Source organism: Anas acuta, chromosome 2, assembly GCF_963932015.1.
Source record: "Anas acuta chromosome 2, bAnaAcu1.1, whole genome shotgun sequence".
Lineage (NCBI taxonomy): Eukaryota > Metazoa > Chordata > Aves > Anseriformes > Anatidae > Anas > Anas acuta.
This window is the reverse complement of record NC_088980.1, coordinates 47,525,109-47,544,342: the sequence shown is the minus strand read 5'-3', so window position 1 is coordinate 47,544,342 and position 19,234 is coordinate 47,525,109. Positions and strand designations below refer to the sequence as shown.

At 40.6% G+C, this 19,234-nt stretch overlaps 1 protein-coding gene across 1 annotated transcript in view; it reads left to right on the top strand.

Moving 5' to 3' along the window:
• CTDP1 (CTD phosphatase subunit 1) overlaps nucleotides 1-13,154 on the top strand; it is an 85,428-nt gene extending 72,274 nt beyond the window's left edge. Inside the window, exon 13 of the mRNA XM_068674689.1 lies at nucleotides 12,085-13,154. Within this exon, the coding sequence (XP_068530790.1) occupies nucleotides 12,085-12,226 (142 nt within the window). The 3' untranslated portion in view covers nucleotides 12,227-13,154. The remainder of the gene's footprint in view (nucleotides 1-12,084) is intronic.
• The last annotated feature ends 6,080 nt before the right edge of the window (nucleotides 13,155-19,234 follow it).

The following is a 19,234-nucleotide window of genomic DNA, read 5'->3' as shown; positions in this document are numbered from 1 at the left end:
TTGATTATGATTGGTGTCTCAACATCTGGGAAGCATGTAATTGGTTTACCTTGTGCTTTTCCATGTCCAGTTGAAAAGATAGTTTTGCTTCTCTGTGTGGTTGCTGTCACTGGAAGGATATGAGCAACAGATTAGCAGCATATTACAAATGTAATATATCGTAAAAGCTGCTTCCTTCTTCCAGAAGGAGGCTGTGGTAGCTCGGGAAAATGAAGGGGTACTAGACGGATCTGGAAAACAACAGAAAGCACCAAATAATTTTGAGTGATATTTAAGGCAATGGGTGATGAAAAGGATAGGAAGAGTAAATATTTTAGCAAGTCATTTAACTGTCTGCCCATCGTTGTGCTCTAGTACTGTTGTAAACACAGGACCAGCACGCAGCTGTTTTCTTTTTTTTTTCCAAATGATTTGAAATGTATTTGAGTGGAGAATAGGTAAGGAAGAGGTAAGAAGAGGTAAGGAAGCACCACAGGTGAATACTGCCTCCTCAGAATCTGCTGGCTCTCAGATGTGTCCCAAGGTACTTAGCACTTGGATCCCATAACAGGGAAATTGTGAATGATTTCATATCTCTGCAGGTCTAATCTAAGACTTGTTCAGCATCAGACTTTTCACTTGATCATAAGATTTCCGGTAATTGTTTCATGAAGGTGCTGAGGGAGTTGGCGGATGTGATTGTCGAGCCACTTTCCGCCATTTACCAGCAGTCATGGTCAACCAGAGAGGTCCCACATGACTGGAGACTTGCTAATGTGATGCTTATCTATAAGATGGGTCGTAAGGAGGATCTGGGGAACCACAGGCCTGTCAGCCTGACCTCGGTGCCAGGAAAGGTGATGGAACAAATCATCTTGTGTGCAATCACACAACACGTGCAAGACAACCAGGGGATTGGGCCCAGCCAGCATAGGTTCATGAAAGGCAAGACCTGCCTGACCAACCTCATCGCCTTCTGTGACCAGGTGAAATGCCTGGTAGATGAGGAAAAGGCTGTTTAAAGCAGGCAACTCTTTAGATGTGGATTTTTATTTAACCAGAAAGTAAGGTGCCAGAGAAGTACTGTAAATGATGTGTGTGCATGATTAGTCCTCTAAAATGCCACTGTCTGTGCTGTGATGGAAAGGGCTTCAGCTCAGAATAAGCTAGTTTTCAGGGAGTAATACAGCTCTTAGATTTAGTATTTTTTTCTCAAATCCCCTTTTTGTTTTATATATATATATACATACACACACACACACCCATATGTATATGTAATATAATGTTTGTCAGGACTGTATCCTGATTTTTTTCTCCTTTGTAAAATAGTTGTTCTGTGTAGAAATTTAATCAATGCCCAAGAGAACAGAATGGAAATCCATTGTGCAGAGGGATGTTCCAATACTCGAATTAGTGTTCCATTCCCACTTACAACAAAATCAAACTCTCAAAATTATCCTGAAAGATTACTGAGAAATGCAAATATGCCTTGTTGTATGTTGAGAGGTGCATAAATCAATAGGAAAACAAAAGCATGTTTATTCGTCTGTTTAAGCTGAAAGTCCTTGTTCTAAGGCTGCAAGCACACATCACTGATACGTAGCACAAGAGATACTCTCTCACCTCAGGAGAAATCACAGAAGGACATCGTTTATTTTGTCGCTGCTGCCTATAGATTCTGAACGATCAGAGGCCTGGAGCATCTCTATGGGGAGGTCAGGCTGAGAGAGTTGGGGTTGTTCAGCCTGGAGAAAAGAAGGCTCTGGGAATGCCTTTCAGTGGCACTCCAGTACTTAAAAGAGGCCTACAGGGAAGCTAGAGAGGGACTGTACCAGCAAGTGTAGTGATAGGACAAGGGGTTTTAACTAAAAGAGATTTAGATTGGATATAAGGAAGAAATTCTTTACTATGAGGGTGGTGAGGCATTGGAATAAGTTGCGTAGAGAAGTAGACACCCCCTTCTTGGAAGCATTCAAGGCCAGGTTGGATGGGACTTTGAGCAACCTGCTCTTAGTGGATGGTGTCCCTATTCATTGCAGGGGGAGGGTTGGAACCAGATGATCTTTAAGGTCCCCTCCAAATGAAACCATTCTAGGATTCTAAATACTTTGAGCTGCTAATCAATGAGGTATTTCAAAGGCCTAATACAGTATCTGTTAGTTAAAGAGAAACATGCGTTTTGGAAAGCATCAGATCGTTAACTGGATAAGAAAAAGAAGTTACAGGAGAGAACAGCGAGAGTGTAAACTTTCACACATTTACACTATTAACTAGAGCTAAAATTAACTGAGGTGCTGGTTCGCATTTAGATCATGAGACTGAAATGGGTCTTCTACTTCTCTGTTTCCTACAAGGAGGAAGTGCACAGCTTATGCATGTTTGCTAAAAGTGTCAAGCTGCTAAGTTTCTATTGCAATTTTTTTCTCCTCTAAAATAGATATCCTTATCTTTGAGTCTTTTAGAAAGGCTAATTATACAATCTTAAAACTCTCTGTCCCTCCCAAGCAAGTCTTGGTGCAGAATTAATGCACAAAGCAACTAGCGTTATACTGAGGACTGCCCTACTGCCTGGGTTAGCCTCAAGACAGTTTTATAAAGCGTAGATGGGGCCACTCCAGCAACTGTAAGTGACAAATGTGCCCGGTGTTGTAGTTCACACATCATATAACCCTGGCACTTGTCCTCAGAGGGCTGGCTGTGCTCCCTAGCCTGCAATGTCAATGCTTCCTTGGCCTCCAGGAGCAGCCTGCTCATAATTGCAGCCAAAGAATGAAATTAGCACGGGAGTATGCTGATGATTATTATTGTGTGGTCTGTGACAATGTTCTCATCCTTACAAACTTCAGTATTATCACTAGTTCTTTTTTTTTCCCCCCTGAAATCTTACATGACAGGTGCCATAGCTGAATTTCAAGCGAACTGGCAGTATGTCACTGGGTTTTGCTGGCTTCTCCCAAGACGATTCTTTTTTGAGAGAACGTCTGAATTATTTCTGTTAGATGGTATTCTTAAACAATTGTATATACGTTGCTTCTTGGTGGAATTCATATCCTTAAACATGATTTTTTTTTTTTTCAATTCAAATCTATCAAATTTAAATAGCAGCAGGATTTTTTAAAAACTTTTCTCATTTTGCTGGGAATATTCTTTTCCAAAGCAATTCTCTCTCCATATGGGTATGATACCACTTTTGCCAAGTTTCTGCAGAATTTGGTGGTTTAATAAGCAAGGTATTCTTCACTTTAACTATAACCTAAATATGGTTAATATTACATTAAGAACAAAGTATGCTGTTACAGTTCCCTAAATATTTTATTCATTATTCAGTAAAAAGCTGAACACTGGTCCTTTCAACTTGTGCAAGGCATTTTAACATGATTCTGTGCTATCTTCACATTTCTCTCTACAATATGAAGGGTTCACATCACTGCAAATTGCTAAAAGGCATGTCAACTATACAGCACTGCTTTTCTTGCAGTGCAGGCAATTATCAGTCATTGCTTTGTGTTTGTATTAGGTCACATCAGGTAGAAAGTCTGAAATTCTTTAGAATAATCAGGTTAGAGTGACCATTTGCCTCTGGCTTGTTTTACTCCCTGTTGTAATGCCTAGAAGTCATGTAGATACATTTTGTTCTTTGTTGATACAAACTTGTTTAGATGTATTATACAATAATGCAGTATTATCCAGCAAACGTCTGTCTGCAGATAATATAACCGAGGTTACACCTGTTAGTAAGTAATGATTAAGCAGTTGAGATTGGGAAGAGAAGTTTCTTTGAAAATGTGAAAAATAGCATAAACCTCTCTTATACTTAGTGTTTGCAGTAACAGATTTTAAAACTAGTGTGTCGTCTTAGTATATAGAGAAGTCATTAAAATGAACTAAAACATTGATGCCATTTTTTCTTTATGGGTTTTCCTACTTCAATACTATGTCCTATCCTTGTGAGTCTACATGACACACAAGTACCAACTGCCCTAATCCTTAGGGGAAGACGAGGTGATCTGAAGTCTTCTATCTCTTACTAGAATTAGGGAAGAGCTGTTACAAGAGATGCTTATTTTCTTGATTATTCAGTACTAAATAGGCTTCACTTAGGCATCACATAAGAAGTGTGCTAGTATTTGGAAAATGAACTGAATCTAAAGTATTTCTTTTTTTCTAGTTTATAAAGCAGCAGCAGTTTGGAACTGTAATGTAGGTTGTCAAGAATTAAGAGTATTTACCTTCTTTTCTCCTGAAGTGTTCTAATAACTGCTAAAGTGTATACAGGAATTGCTGTTATTCTTATGTTTTCTTTTTTTCGAACTCTTAACCATTTGTAATGATTTGGTCAATCTGTGTAACTTGAGTTCTGGGTGAAGTAATGAAATTGATTTATCATTAATGCTTCAATGCATTTGAAGTAAAAGTCTTTCTGTAGTCAGTGCCTTTTATCACAGCAGAGCCATTAACTAATAGCTTCTACCCTGGGACAATGGAGTGGCTAGAGCCTGAGGAAAAATATTTTTTTATAATGCATCTGCAAGAAGCACCAGTCTACAACAGCTGAATTTTGTAGAAGTAGAGTATAGAAATCAAGTATTTGTTATTGTCCTTTTAGATAGAAACAGTGAGGCCTGAAAAGTGATGAGACATTCACAAAATCAGAGAAAAAGGACAGAGAAAAGAGATGTGCTTTTCAGCAGAGGATTCTTTTTTAACTATGGAGCTAGATGAAAAAAAGTGCAAAGCATTGAAAGCAACACTTCTTCAGTTTGGAGAAGAGTCTGTGCACAGAGAGGAGGGTCTCAGCCACCTTAGAGGACCGCAACATAGAGCTTAGGGAGAATTTTAGACTAATGAGACAAAAAAATCAGGTGAACATGCCTGATTTTTATCTAGCTCAGTTTTTCTTTTGCTTCTGCAGTAACAATGAGTTTGTCTTAGAATCAAGAGCAAGTCTTGTTTACTTTAAGCAGCATATCACTGTTAAATGAACTGTAAAATGAGCATCTTTGGGGGCAGAGTTGAAGGAAAGGGTACACATAAGCTACCTGGGAGTCAGAAGAGCCCACGACAAGGACTTAGAAGCCTGCAGCAGGTGTGCATGAGGTGAAAGAGGAGTAGAACGAGTGCTGATAAGATCCCAGCGTAACCCTAACTCAAGGAAATCTGGCTATTGACACTGAGCAGCTCCCACATAGGTGGAATCCTTAATATGTAACACTACCCCTTGAGAGTCCTGTCTCTGGGATTGTTCAAAACCATCTTGCAGGTACAAGTGGAGAGTTTTCGGAACAATACACAAAGAGCAGTTAGGTGATACTGGCTCTGTAGCCAATCTGGGAGAGGTGCTACTGATGTATTACCTATATCAAAAATTTGCCAAAAGTACTGTTTATGTTTGAAGAAATGAAGGCTGCAAGAAACAAGGAAATGCGCTGAGATTTCCTAGCTTTGTCTGCTTAAGGTTTTATTGTGTTACTGTTCTGCCATCTAGTATTATCCACAGCTCTACCTTGGCTTGCCAGATTGCCATAGGAAGAGGGGGAGGACTGGAAATCTGAGTTAATTTGGAAAAAAAAAACAAAGCAAAAAAGAAACATCCTGCTTGGTGGTGAACAGCTAAATCCAGCCAATTAGACATGCTGGGGAGGAGGGCAAGGGAAGTGAAGATCTCTTGTATCATACCCTCAAAATATGTTACTTTTTTTTTTTGTATTAAAAAATTTCTGACCAGTTCTCATAACCCACCCTGAGCTCTTAATGTCTGGTCCCTTTTCACACAAGGGGAACAATAAGAAAACCATTTCACTCTATCTTATAGTTCAGAGCACTTGTGCCACAAATAGTGCACTGTTCCAGTTCTTCTGGCTGATGGTAAAAACCTCCAAGTATCAGATGGTTTTGGAGTTGGAGTTATTTCTGTTTCTCCACAGGAGCAATCAGCTGTACCAGTCTCTGGTATCCTGTTCCCACTCATCAGTGAAACAGCTCCCCAAGCACTGGACAAATATTTAAGCACTTATTATTAGCACCACCCTCATTTCAACCATCTGTGGATATTAATATTCGTTTGCAACTGTGACTTGAAAGGAGTGGTGAGAGATAAAGAAGGACATAAAATTCACGATGAGGAAAACTGGTGACATACTGCTTTAATTTACATACCAGTGAGAAAGTTGACACAAAGCCTCTGAAGAATTGCCTGGCCATAAAGTAATTTAGCCAGCATTTTTCCCTTTAGTGAAGCTGAATGCTTCACTGCAATTTATAAGCTATTAAACAATTAAGGTTTTTCCTTAGTAAAATATATGGATATTTAAATATCTCTTGAGAATAAGGAAACCAAGAAGTACATTAACAACTATTAGCAAAGGTTTTTAATCCTTCATTCCATGACACTATTAAGACTTTAGAGCATTAACATGAATATTGTGAAGGCAATGTTGTTCCAATCAGGAAAAATAGCTAATATGTTACAACCCTCTAGTTTCCCTAACGAGTTCTAAAAGTACTTTACATTTCACATAATAATTAATGTACATTAATCTTGACCCCTGACAGACTGTAATGGCTGCTAAACAGCAGTATATATCAACAATTAAAATGATTACTTAAAGCCTGTTCTGAAAACACTGAGAGAAGAAAGGCAGTGCTGTTTCTTAATGCAGCGGATAAAAAACAGAAATTAAAATGGACAGATCACCAACTTGTGAGTGGTTTCTTAATCATATGAACTCCTACTAGGCTTTTCCATTTGGAAAAACAAAGTCAGGTTTTGCAGAAAACTTGAGCTTAACATAATGTACTTCTGAAATACGCTGATTGCAGGGACTCGTCCCTGCATTGTTATCAGCCAAGCATGTGAAAAGTAAAGTGTAGATGATTTAAGTCCCCACTCCACAGAAGTGTCTTTTGCTACATGCCTCATGCATATTGCAACCACATTGTACAGAAGGATTTTTTCTCCATTGAAAGGAGCATCTCCCTTTCTCATTTTGCCACTTCTAAACTGCTGGTGTGGCTTATGTGTGCCTTCAGCTACCCCAGGAAATATACACTGAGAAATTGAATTTAATAGATGACAGTATTTGATTTGCTGGTTACAAGGAAATAGCCCTTGAGTTACTGAATTTGAATGTTCATAAAAATACATTCATGCTAGACAGGCAAGCTTGCTGTGTTCCTCTTCTAGCTTATTAGATGTTTCTATTTTAATATAGCATTGTATTTCTTAAAAGGGTTCCATTAAGATGTTGAACAGACATGACAGAATCTGCTTTTCAATTAACAGAGAGAAAAAAAATCCAACACTATTTATTTTCAACTAACTACAAACTAAGGATGACAGAAGCAACAAATACTGAACTTCCTTTCACTGCTTTGTTTCTTCCAGAGAACTAAATTTGAGTGAAAACTAAGAGAATGGAATTTTCATTTGACCTATAGTACTTTGCAGTCATATTGTAGTAATTATTCTAACAGTTCTAACAATGCATTTTTATTTTAAGCATTTTTTCATGGTTTATTTTTCACATGCATGCACCATGTTCAATTGCAACTTCATAGTTTCTTCTATTCCTTTCTTTACTTTTGGAGTACCACTAAGTGTATTTAGGGCTCACTAGCATTCTGTAGATTAAATTTTCCTAAAAAATAACTTTTTTGCATTTATAATTAAAAGTGTTTTATATTTTAATATCATCACGGATTCTACTTGATGTTTATTTAAATATGTTGCTAATTCATTTAAATACTTCTTTTCTGAAAATGCAGTTCTCTTTTAAACTGATTTCTCCATCCCAGATAAGAAAAATAAAATAATGCCTCTTTTGGTATGATTTAAAGAAAGGAGGTGAGACTTGAGAATTCTGGCGTCAGAGAGTTTAAGATGAACTGGGCCATAGGAAGGAAAGCTGTAGTCTAGAATTGTATAACTGTGGGCTTCCTAGGACTGATTATACAATGGAAAAATACTTAATGCATAGGCAATGGAAATATGACTTGTACATGTTTTTCACAGAGCTGTCAGGTATTTAAAGTTCCAAGTTTAGTCTTTTGGAAAACTTAATTGTTTGTGAAGTTAATAATACTTAGTTATTTTGTTGTTGTTGTTTAATAGAAGTCAAGCAAAATTGCATTTAAAAATACAAATCAGGCTAATGGAAACCTGTAACGTAGAGCTGAATCACACTTCCTAAATATTAAGAAGGAATTCTTTATGTGCATAACTTTTGCCACACAAAAGTGTTATGCACTATGTCTTGGAAGCTTGAAATAACAAGGAGTGGGCACAAAAAAAAAAGAGGAAAACATACATTTTATATCGTTTGTTCTCTTAATAGATATGCTGCCATGGGGATATACTGCTTTACTCTGAAGACAGTAATCATTGATATGATGTTATTGCTCTTTACTGAATTCAAAAATAATAATGAAAAAAATGCAGCATTATATTATTGATGTTATTACTCCATATTCTTATCAGAGTTAGCTTTGAGTTTTATTTCAAAATACGTATTTAGATATTTTTGGAATAACTATACAGCTGTGGTTTACAGTACACAAGTAGTGAAAGGTTTTTATATCTTAATAAGAGCAATCATTCTGGAGAGATTTTTCCTTTCTTACAGCAGAGGATTAACTCAGATGTGTTTGGTTTTTTTTCTGTTATTTTGTTTCATTCTTTTTTTTATGTTTTTTTCTCCTCCCAGACAGTGAAGAAGTTTTCTTATCTAGACTGAATAGAGTTGTCATTCTATGCTTTCAAAAGAACAAGGACTGACAAAATAGCATTCATCTTTTGCATTTCCAAAGTTGATGTTTAGTACAGCTGAATGAGGGATGGAACTATGTCAGGATGTTCCCTTAAAGTTTTCTGGAAAGTCTTTCTGTAGACTTGTACATCATCCTTAAATTAAGTAGTTAATTGAGTATTTCAGGTCCCTGTATTTTGTTGATTGTCCTCAACAAAATGTAGTTGCTGTGGCATGGATTTAAATAAAAAGGAGGGTTTGCTGCAAAGACTAGTAATTCCAAATGCTTTTCCCTTAATTTTTCAGTAAATAAACAGTTCTGTATTTTTAGGAAATAATCAACTGGCAATGAAATACTGGTTTCTTCACAGATATATTTCTATGGAATCTTTGCTATTGAGTTAGGTATGAACAAACTCACAGCATTTGCAGTATATGCTGTCAGACTACCTTTTGGTTTTCGGTTGACAGAACACCATCAGTTTCCATAGCTATACTATTGTAACAGGTAAGTATTCTGAACTGTGAATGTTGTGCTATAGTTTGCCCCCATGTCTTTATTTATCTTACTGTTTAGTTAGCACTACATGTATGCATCTGATCCACTACCTGTTAAACAACTTTTTCCTTCTTTTTCTTCTTTAATATGCAATTGGCTTTTTTCCAGCTAATAGTATCATTGATGATGAAAATAGTGCTATATCCCTGAAGGTTGAAATCATTGAGAAGTCAGCAAGTGAAACTCAAGCTCCATACGTTTATATAACTTTTAATGGAAATGTGCTAAGATTCCTTCTGACTGGGCATTTTTAGCCTAGGCACTTCTTCATCTGAACTGTGTGCTAATGCAGCCTGCATAAAAGCCACCAATATGCTTGAGAAGCTGATTTTTATTCTGTATTAGGCTTGACTTGTGTGCGCTGTGATTCCCTCATCAGGTTGCGTTTGAGTTGAGATAGCAAAACCTGCGGGAAATGCTTTTACCTCACCCCATTTTTCCTTGTTAAGAATTTGCACCCCAGATTGAATCCATAACTTGCTGGGTCATTACTCACAAAATAACTGAGTCACAAAACAGATGAGTGTGGAAGGGCTTTCCAGAAGTCAAATGGTCCAACCCCCTGGTCAAGCAGAGGCACATACAGCAAGCTACCCAGGACCTGGATGGCTTTTTTGGAGATCTCCAAGGATGGAGACTCCACAACCTCTCTGGGATACCTGTGCCAGTGCTTCCTCATATTCAGAAGGAACCTCACGTGTTTCAGTTTGTGCCCACTGCCCCTTGTTCTGTCAGTGGACTCTGCTGGCTCCATCTCATTGCATCCTTCCTTCAGGAATTTACGTACATTGATATATACATTGATCCCCTGAGCCTTCCCTTCTCTGGGCTGAATAATCCAGGCTCTCCTGGCCTTTCCTCATAAGAGAGATGCTCTAGTCCCTTTACCATCCTTATGGCCCTTTGTTTTATTAGGGCCATTGGGAGCCCAGGGCTGAATACAGTATCCCCGGTGTGGCCTCACCAGGGCCAAACAGACCTCTCTTGACTGGCAGGCAATACTTTGCCTACTTCTGCCCAGGATACCCTTGCAGTCTTATTTGTGGCAAGTGCACACTTCTGGCTCATGTTCAGCTTGGTGTCTGTCAAGGCCCCCAAGTCAATTTCTGTTAAAACTGCTTTCCATCTGGGCAGCCCCCAGCACAGGTTGGTGCCTAGGTTGCAGGGTTTTGCACCTCTCATTGTTGAACTGCGTGAGGTTCTTGTCAGGCTGGCCAGCCTGGCCAGATCCCTCTGGATAGCAGCATGGCCCTCTGGTGCCTCAGCCACTCCTCCAGCTTCATGTCATCTGCAGACTTGCTCTTACCACCATGTACTGCAGGAAAAAATAAACCTAACATCACTGTAATGAGGTAATCAGTAAAGCAGCAGCTGTGTATCTTTTGGTCCCACTGGTGCAGCATCAGGGTGCTACAGTACTGTTCTCTTACCATTTTGATTCGGACTTCCCTCCTGGCCTCACAACCCGTTGTGTCAGTTTCCTTGAAGAGCTGAGAAGGGGAAGGTCAGGCTGAGCCAGCCAACAAGACAAGTAGTCCAGGCTTCTGAGAACTAATATTTCTGGAAAAATGGCAGTAAGAATGTCTTTGTATAAATATAAATTGTTTTGTATTTCAGTTTTGCTTAGAAACTCATATTTGACTTAGAATATTTGTATTTGTTTCCTTTGGGTATATGAGGTTCAACTTGGTATTTATCAAAGGTCTTTCTTGCTGTAGTGATACATTTCTGTGCTCTTAGAAGTAGAGGAACAATGGTTAAATTGTTGTTTTTTCCAAAAAGATACTTTATTAATTTTTTGTTACTGAAAGTGAATGCATTGTTTTTAATGAAACCCTACCTGCTGCTGAAAAGGACAGTTATTTAGGAGAGACCCGCTTTGCACATATTTCTGCTTGAAATTTGATCAAATGACCAAGGAAGGATTTTTGAAGGTATTTCTACATCTCATTATGAATTCTGTTGAAAGTCTTTTATTTTTGCCTCAGAAGTGTATGTCTGATATAAAATTCCCTTTTGGCAAAGAAAAGAGATTTTAGGATTCCACAAATCCAAATTCTTTTGCTTATGGCTATGTCCCAGTTGAAGCATTAGATCTTCCTCTGAGATCTTTCACAACCAGGAATATGATTCTTTCAGCAGAGTGTGGTGCACATAAGGTTCCTGTTTAATCTGGTTAGTTCTCTGGAGATGCGAAGAAATGTGTTGTTCAGACCAGCAGTGCTAATTCAAAGAGACATAAAAGAGAAGAATCAGATCCCAGGTTTGCAAGCGTGCAAGTTTAGATGCTAATGCAGTGAGAATGGTTGATCAGTTAAGTTTTTTTTGTTGGTGGTGGTTTGTTTTTGTTTTGTTTTGTTTTTTAAAAGGAAAAAGTTATTTTGTCATATGTTTTTGAAAAATATATTTTGGTATTCTCTCATTCACATGATATATTTTTCTTTCTTTTGGTATGTGAGGGGAAAGTAAATCAAGTGTGTTGGGTGGTCTTTTTTTCTTTTTGAAGCATTATACTTTGTTTTCATTCTTTGTTTGGAGAAATGGGAGAAATAAAATTAGCAAAACTCTGTTTGCACCCACATCAGACAGTAACTAGCAGCAATTAGAAAATCAATTGTGGAGGTAGTAGTTAGACCTCTTAAAAGTAATTGCTTTACCTTTTTGTCTAGCCCTGGAAAAAAAAAAAGTGGAGTCCTTTAGTCCTGTTCTTCTTTTTTTTTTTTTTTCCTGTCATATAATAATGGTCTGAAAGAGCAAGCAGATACCTCAATTCACAGACTTTCTCTCCATCTACCCTTCCAGGGGTCACAAGCGCAAACTAGATGAAGATGATGCTGCCAGTGAATCCAGTAAAGAGTCTAGCAATGAAGATGAGGAAGGAAGCAGTTCTGAAGCAGATGAAATGGCAGCAGCACTTGAAGCTGAATTGAATGACTTCATGTGACATTCATGCAGAAGATGGAGTTTGTATTTATATTTTACTTATCATAAGCAGATCAGACTTCAGATGAGTCCCTTATGTCAGTACTCAATGTTTTTCCAAAATATGTGTGTATATTTTGCAAAGCAACACAAGAGTTGACACATTATTTTACAAAATCAGAAATAGATGTTTTTAAGGTGTTTTACTAAAGGAAAATATCCTTTTTTTAGACAAAAAAAAAAAGTATTAAATGGGACTTGGTGTGCTATGCCAAAGACATGTTATGAGCTCTGCAGAACCTTCATGTACAGTACAGTTACAAAAAAGTAATACAAAAATTTGTGATTTAACATGCAACAACTTTTCAAAATATTGCGGTTTGTGGTTTATTGGTTACAATCTTCAAAAAAAAAAAAGGGGGGGGGGGGAGGGAGATAAAGTAGATGGAATTGTCTGAGTAATACAGCAGGAACCTGATGAACTGATCGTCGTTTTCCATGAATAAATGCTATCAAATATAAGAGGATTTTTAAAAGAAAAAAAAAAGAAAAAACAATTTATATTTGTATAGAAACAGAGAATGTGATATGCAAGCTTTGTGAACTCTGCACTTGACCCACCTGTCATTCGCTTCTAAAAGAGTACATAATGATCAGAAGTCATGTTTTTAAGTTACTTTGTGAAATAGTTGGGTTCATTAGGGAAACACTTTAGTTTTTTAACTTTTCTTCTCTGTAACCAGAAATTTAGCACAGCATACTGTGTGATTCTGTACTGCCATAAGAAGCATATTCACCCATTTGTGTTCTTGGAAAGAACGAGTGCTGCTTCAGTCTAGATAGGATTTAATTTCTTTGAAAAGAGATTTGATGTAAAGTTTTTGTATATTCTATTTCATATTTGACCCACAAAACAGATTTTCTTTCATTTAATAAAAATTCATTTTGTAGATCGTTTCTCTTTCCTGCATCACAGGAGTAACAAGAGTTAATTTGCTTCTGCCAATCACAATGCCGCTTTGCACATTATTTTTCCTGTACTGTGCATGAAAATGATGAAAAACACTGAAAGTGAGTGTGAAGTTGTAGATTCAGGGAGTTAACTGAGCCAGAGAAGAGAAATACTACCTCTGAAAATTACCTTTGGTACATGAACTGTTACATTATGACACTTTCTCCTCTCTCTTTGGTTGACCTGTGAAGATACTGTAAGAGTCACTACTGTGGCGTGGGATTTCTGAGGCTAGAACTGTGGTGTATTCTCAAGGGTTAGTAACTGGAGAGACATTCTTTTAAAATTTGTTAGCAAAAGAATGCTCATTAATTCACATGTTATGGTTAAAAGTACTTTCTGGTGCAGAAATGCTTAGTTTTGCCACTTTAACGGTACAATTGAGAGAACATTTGAGTAGACTCTGCTGGTTTACAAAGAACAGGCTAGTTCCTAAAGCTTCATAATGATGATAAAAGGATGAGAGAGAAAACAGGAGAATCTTCTCAGGTTAGTACTGCTTTTCCACTTCAGAATGCAAGGTCAGCATCCATGAGATAAAAATGTTCTCAGTAATAAAATATTAAACTTCCTGGACATTTACATAGGTACCACATAACTGAAGCCTACACTGACCTGTTTCCTAAGCTTTTCATGAAAACAAGCAGGACTTCTCCAAGTGAGCTAAACTGTATAACAGAAAACAAACAAAAAAGACTGCACACACAAAAAAAAAAATCTAACAGAAGTCAAAACATTTTTTTCAGCAACTTTAATGCAGCCTCCCCAGATAGCAGAGGATGATTCCCTTCCATTAAACTAAATGTCAGGGCTGGTGGATATTTTCTGTGTTTTCTTAAATTTCTAGCTGAAATAATGTGAAGTAATACCAACTTTGGGGGTCACTGTGATGTTGCAAATGATTTCACAACATGAATTTCAGCAGGGAACCATTTTGGCTGATGGTCTCTGCCAGTGACACAGCTATGAACATAAACACAGCTAGGGAACAAAATTGGTAGATTGCTATGACTTCGGTGATGTTCTTATCTTGGTTTAAGCTGCTCGTTGGGTACCACGTTCCTGCGCAGCCAGCTGTCTCAGTGCTAAGTGGAGCAATTCCATACGCACAATTTGAAAAGCTTTTTGGTGTGAAAGGCTGTATCCTGTTCCCAGTTTTATTTTATGGCTGCCACTTTTGCTGTAACTACTATTTGCGTCTGTCTGGGCAAGAATCCTAAAAACGATCAGCCCTCTGCTAGACCCAGTATTGTCTGGGACCATTGTGCAAACACCAAGCAAGAACTCTCTTCTAGACTGTGATAGACCCCATCTATCTAGGGCTCTGGTACCAGCAAAGACTCTTCTGTCTCTATGGGTTTTACAAAAGATTACAATGAGTACCATACACAGAGGCCCCAGGGAGCAGGCAGCACACTGCCAGGATTACAGCCAAGCAGTTCCCTAATAACTGTTGCATCACAGGCAATGCTTGTTTTGACATTAATTATTCAGGTAGCTCTAATAACCCCAGCTCTTTAATCCTCGAGGTGTTGTGGGGACCGAGTATGGGTTTTTTTTGAGAGGTACTAGCACTGTTCACTGCCAGATTAATCCAGCAATTCAGCTTGCTTGCTGTTTAAAAGTAGAATTGTGCTCCTTTTGGTACCTGCTTTGAGTAAACTGGTCACCAGACTCTGTACAGACAGGGGAGAAAAATGGAAACTGAAAATTGAGTAGATAAAAAGTTGAATGCCATGGCCAACCTCCCCAAAAGAAGCCTTTCAATGTATGAAAGGCTTATGCTGCCAGGAAGGGCTCTCTCAGAGCAGACCTGAAGCCTGGGCTCCTGTTGGACTTACTGAGCACTGCTGTTTTCTAAAGGGGTACCAGGCATGGAAGTGAGCATAGAAGAGGCATACAACGCTTCATTAAGCTTTCTGTAGACATACCAGCACTGCTGACTAGGAAGGATGGCTTCTGATGTCTGACAGCTGTTTAAGAACAGGTAAAAGCAGTCAGTTCAATTTAAAGACTGACAGTTTTGCTTTTTCCTTCTAGATTTGTCCTAAGTAGTTCTTAAGAGAATGGGAAGGCATCCCAGCTCTGTGTAGGGATGTGTTGAGGACCTGTGATGAAAGCAAAAAGCATTGGGTAGTGGCCTAAGCTTTTTTTCTTTGTGCTTAGGTGCTGGAGGAGAGGAAGGGGAGGAAACTTGTCACTTGACACTGAGATGTGAAAAAACAAGTATGCAAATACTTCCCCTGTCAGGTTTTGTGCATATGTGGAGTGGGCCCTGGAGTCTTCTCGGTGTTAGGTAGTAACATCCTCTGCAGAGGGTGCAAAGTCTCAAGTTTCTTTCTTGGCACTACTGCTTGTAAAATAGGTGACTGTCTTACAAGTGTGAAAATCCACACACTCAAACTCGGAGCTGTACCTAAAGATTTCTCAGTTCTGCCTATTTTTACTACAGCGAACGCTGCAGTAGATGACAAGTCAGAGAATGAATATATAGTAGTCCTGTTAAGGAAGTGGATAATTTCATGGAGTTGAAAATTCAGCATGAGAACTCTCCCATAAATTATTAAATCAAGCTTATCCAAAATGTAAACATTCGTGAACCACTTTTAATTAAAAAGCAAAAGCACAGATTCAAAACAGGGTTTTTTTTAGGAGAAATTTTCCCTAGTAGCTAAGACTGCTAGTCAAGCTGATGCCATGAAAAGGTATGGTTATGGGCGTGGCAGGAGGGAGAGGCTCGGGCAGGGCAGAGCGCTCCCCCCCCGCCCATACGAACACCTCCTCTAATGGCGGTCTGCCACTAGCTCAGCTGCAATGGTGTACACCGGGCACAGTGCTCTCTAGGAAGTCTGTACACACCCAGACCGACTGCCCGCTCAGTTCAGGTCTCCGGGTGCAGGGAGTGCCTGAGCCTGCTGCTACCACCTGTGGGGGGCAGAGAGACTGTGTGCGTGAGGTGTGAGCAGGTGGACGACCTGGTCCGCCTTGTGGCAGAGCTCAAGGAGGAGGTGGAGAGGTTGGGGGATATCAGGGAGTGTGAGCCGGAGATAGACTGGTGGAGCAACTCCCTGTGTGGCCTGAAGGACAGGTGCCGGGGTGAGACCACAAATGGGGATGGACCCCCTGCCCTGTTGCTGTCGGGCAGAGGGAGGGGACCTGGGAGTTGAGGAGGAATGGAAACAGGTCCCTGCTTGACATCGCAGGCGATGCCCTCCCCTACCGGCCCCACCTTCCCAGGTGCCCCTGCACAACAGGTTTGAGGCCCTGGAGCTTGAGAGGCCTGTAGCTGAGGAAGAGGTGGAAAGTCTACCCAGGAGGATGCCTAGGGCGAGGAAGTCAACTCCACGCCTCAGGACTGCCTCCACCAGGACAATCTGGCTACTGCCGTCAAAGACAACAAAAAATGTTTTTACAAATACATCAGCGCAAAACGGAGGACTACAAGAATCTCCATCCTTTAGTGGATGCGAGGGGGAACTTAATTACAAAAGATGAGGAAAACGCGGAGGTGCTTAATGCCTTCTTTGCCTCAGCCTTTAGTGGCAAAACCAGTTGCTCTCTGGATACCCAGTACCCTGAACTGGTGGAAGGGGATGGGGAGCAGAATGTGGCCCTATCCATGAGGAATTGGTCAGCGACCTGCTACGGCACTTGGCTATATTCAAGTCGATGGAGCCAGATGGGATCTACCTGAGGATACTGAGAGAACTGGCAGAGGAGTGGCCAAGCCGCTTTCCATCATTTATCAGCAGTCCTGGCTATCAGGAGAGGTCCCAGTCAACTGGTGGCTAGCAAACGTGACGCCCATCTACAAGAAGGGCTGGAGGGCAGATCTCAGTGCCAGGGAAGCTCATGGAGCAGATTGTCTTGAGTGTCACCATGCGGCACTTACAGGGCCACCAGGTGATCAGGCCCAGTCAGCATGGGTTTATGAAAGGCAGGTCCTGCTTGACGAACCTGATCTCCTTCTATGACAAAGTGACACACTTGGTGGATGAAGGAAAGGCTGTGGATGTGGTCTATCTTAACTTCATCAAGGCTTTTGACACTGTTTCCCACAGCATTCTCCTCAAGAAACTGTCTGCTTGTGGCTTGGACTGGTGTACGCTTCATTGGGTTAGAAACTGGCTGGATAGCTGGGCCCAAAGAGTCGTGGTGAATGGAGTCAAATCCAGTTGGAGGCCGGTCACTAGTGGCGTTCCCCAGGGCTCGGTGCTGGGGCCGGTCCTCTTTAACATCTTCATCAATGATCTGGATGAGGGCATTGAGTGCACCCTCAGTAAGTTCGCAGATGAACCAAGTTAGGTGCGTGTGTCGATCTGCTCGAGGGTAGGAAGGCTCTGCAGGAGGATCTGGATAGGCTGCACCGATGGGCTGAGGTCAACTGCATGAAGTTCAACAAGGCCAAGTGCCGGGTCCTGCACCTGGGGCGCAATAACCCCAAGCAGAGCTACAGACTGAGAGATGAGTGGTTGGAAAGCTGCCTGGTGGAGAAGGACCTGGGAGTTGATAGTCAGCCGAATATGAGCCAGCAGTGTGCTCAGGTGGCCAAGAAGGCCAACAGCATCCTGGCTTGCATAAGAAGCAGTGTGGCCAGCAGGGCTAGGAAAGTGATTGTCCCCCTGTACTTGGCTCTGGTGAGGCCCCACCTTGAGTACTGTGTTCAGTTTTGGGCCCCTCGCTACAAGAAGGACATCGAGGTGCTCGAGTGAGTCCAGAGAAGGGCGACGAAGCTGGTGAGGGGCCTGGAGAACAAGTCCTACGAGGAGTGGCTGAGGGAGCTGGGCTTGTTCAGCCTGGAGAAAAGGAGGCTCAGGGACGACCTTATTGCTCTCTACAAGTACCTTAAAGGAGGCTGTAGTGAGGTGGGGGTTGGTCTGTTCTCCCACGTGCCTGGTGACAGGATGAGAGGGAATGGGCTAAAGTTGAGCCAGGGGAGTTTTAGGTTGGATATTAGGAAGAACTTCTTTACCAAAAGGGTTGTTAGGCACTGGAACAGGCTGCCCAGAGAAGTGGTGGAGTCACCATCCCTGGAGGTCTTTAAAAGACGTTTAGATGTAGAACTTAGGGATATGGTTTAGTGGAGGACTTGTTAGTGTTAGGTCAGCGGTTGGACTCGGTGATCTTGAGGTCTCTTCCAACCTAGACAATTCTGTGATTCTGTGATCCCCACAGAACAGATTGTTTGCTTTATTTTGCACTTTCTTTTTAACGTGATCTTACATATTATTAATAGTTGTTATTTTATCGTTTTATTCTGATTATGCCAGCCTTTCCCCTCCCCACCTGAAACATGCTATAAGAACATACAGCTCACGTAGTGCCTCTTCTTGTCATCACATCACCTACCTGTTCTCCCCATAGAAACATCAGAAGCAGGCCTATACATAAAGGTTTCCTCCCTCAGCACAGCCCCATCAGCAAGATCCTCCTCATCCTGGTGTACTGCTGCTCTCCCAGCTCCTGGTCCAGCATTGTGATCCCCAGCAGTGAACCCAGCAGATACAAAGGCAATTCTCGTTTGTGACCATGCAGGTAAGGTACTCCTGCTCGGGAGCAGCAGGAGGATGAAACCCTCAGTGCTCCACCTGTTGCACACATGGTCACTTCACAAAGCTGGTCTAGGTAAGTCTCAGTTTCTTCCAGGTGGGCAAGTACTTTCCACAGATGTTTTTAATGAAGAGTCTTAGACTATCTTTATTTTATATGTATGAACGACAGTGACAGCAGTTCAAATGTTACAGATTAGTGGAACCACTGCCTCTCTACAAATTCCTGAGCAGGGAAAGTGGAAAAGGAGCTGCTGGTCTCTCCTCCTTGGTGACCAATGACAGGACACACTAGGAACGGCACAAAGCTGTGCCAGTGGAAGTTCAGACTGGGCATTAGGAAAAATTTCTCTTTTGTGAGGGTGGTCAAACACAGGAACAGGCTTCCTAGAAAGGTGGCTGATGTCCCATGCCTGTCAGTGTTCAAGAGGCACTTGGACAATACCCTCTGTGAATGCTTTCATGTGGA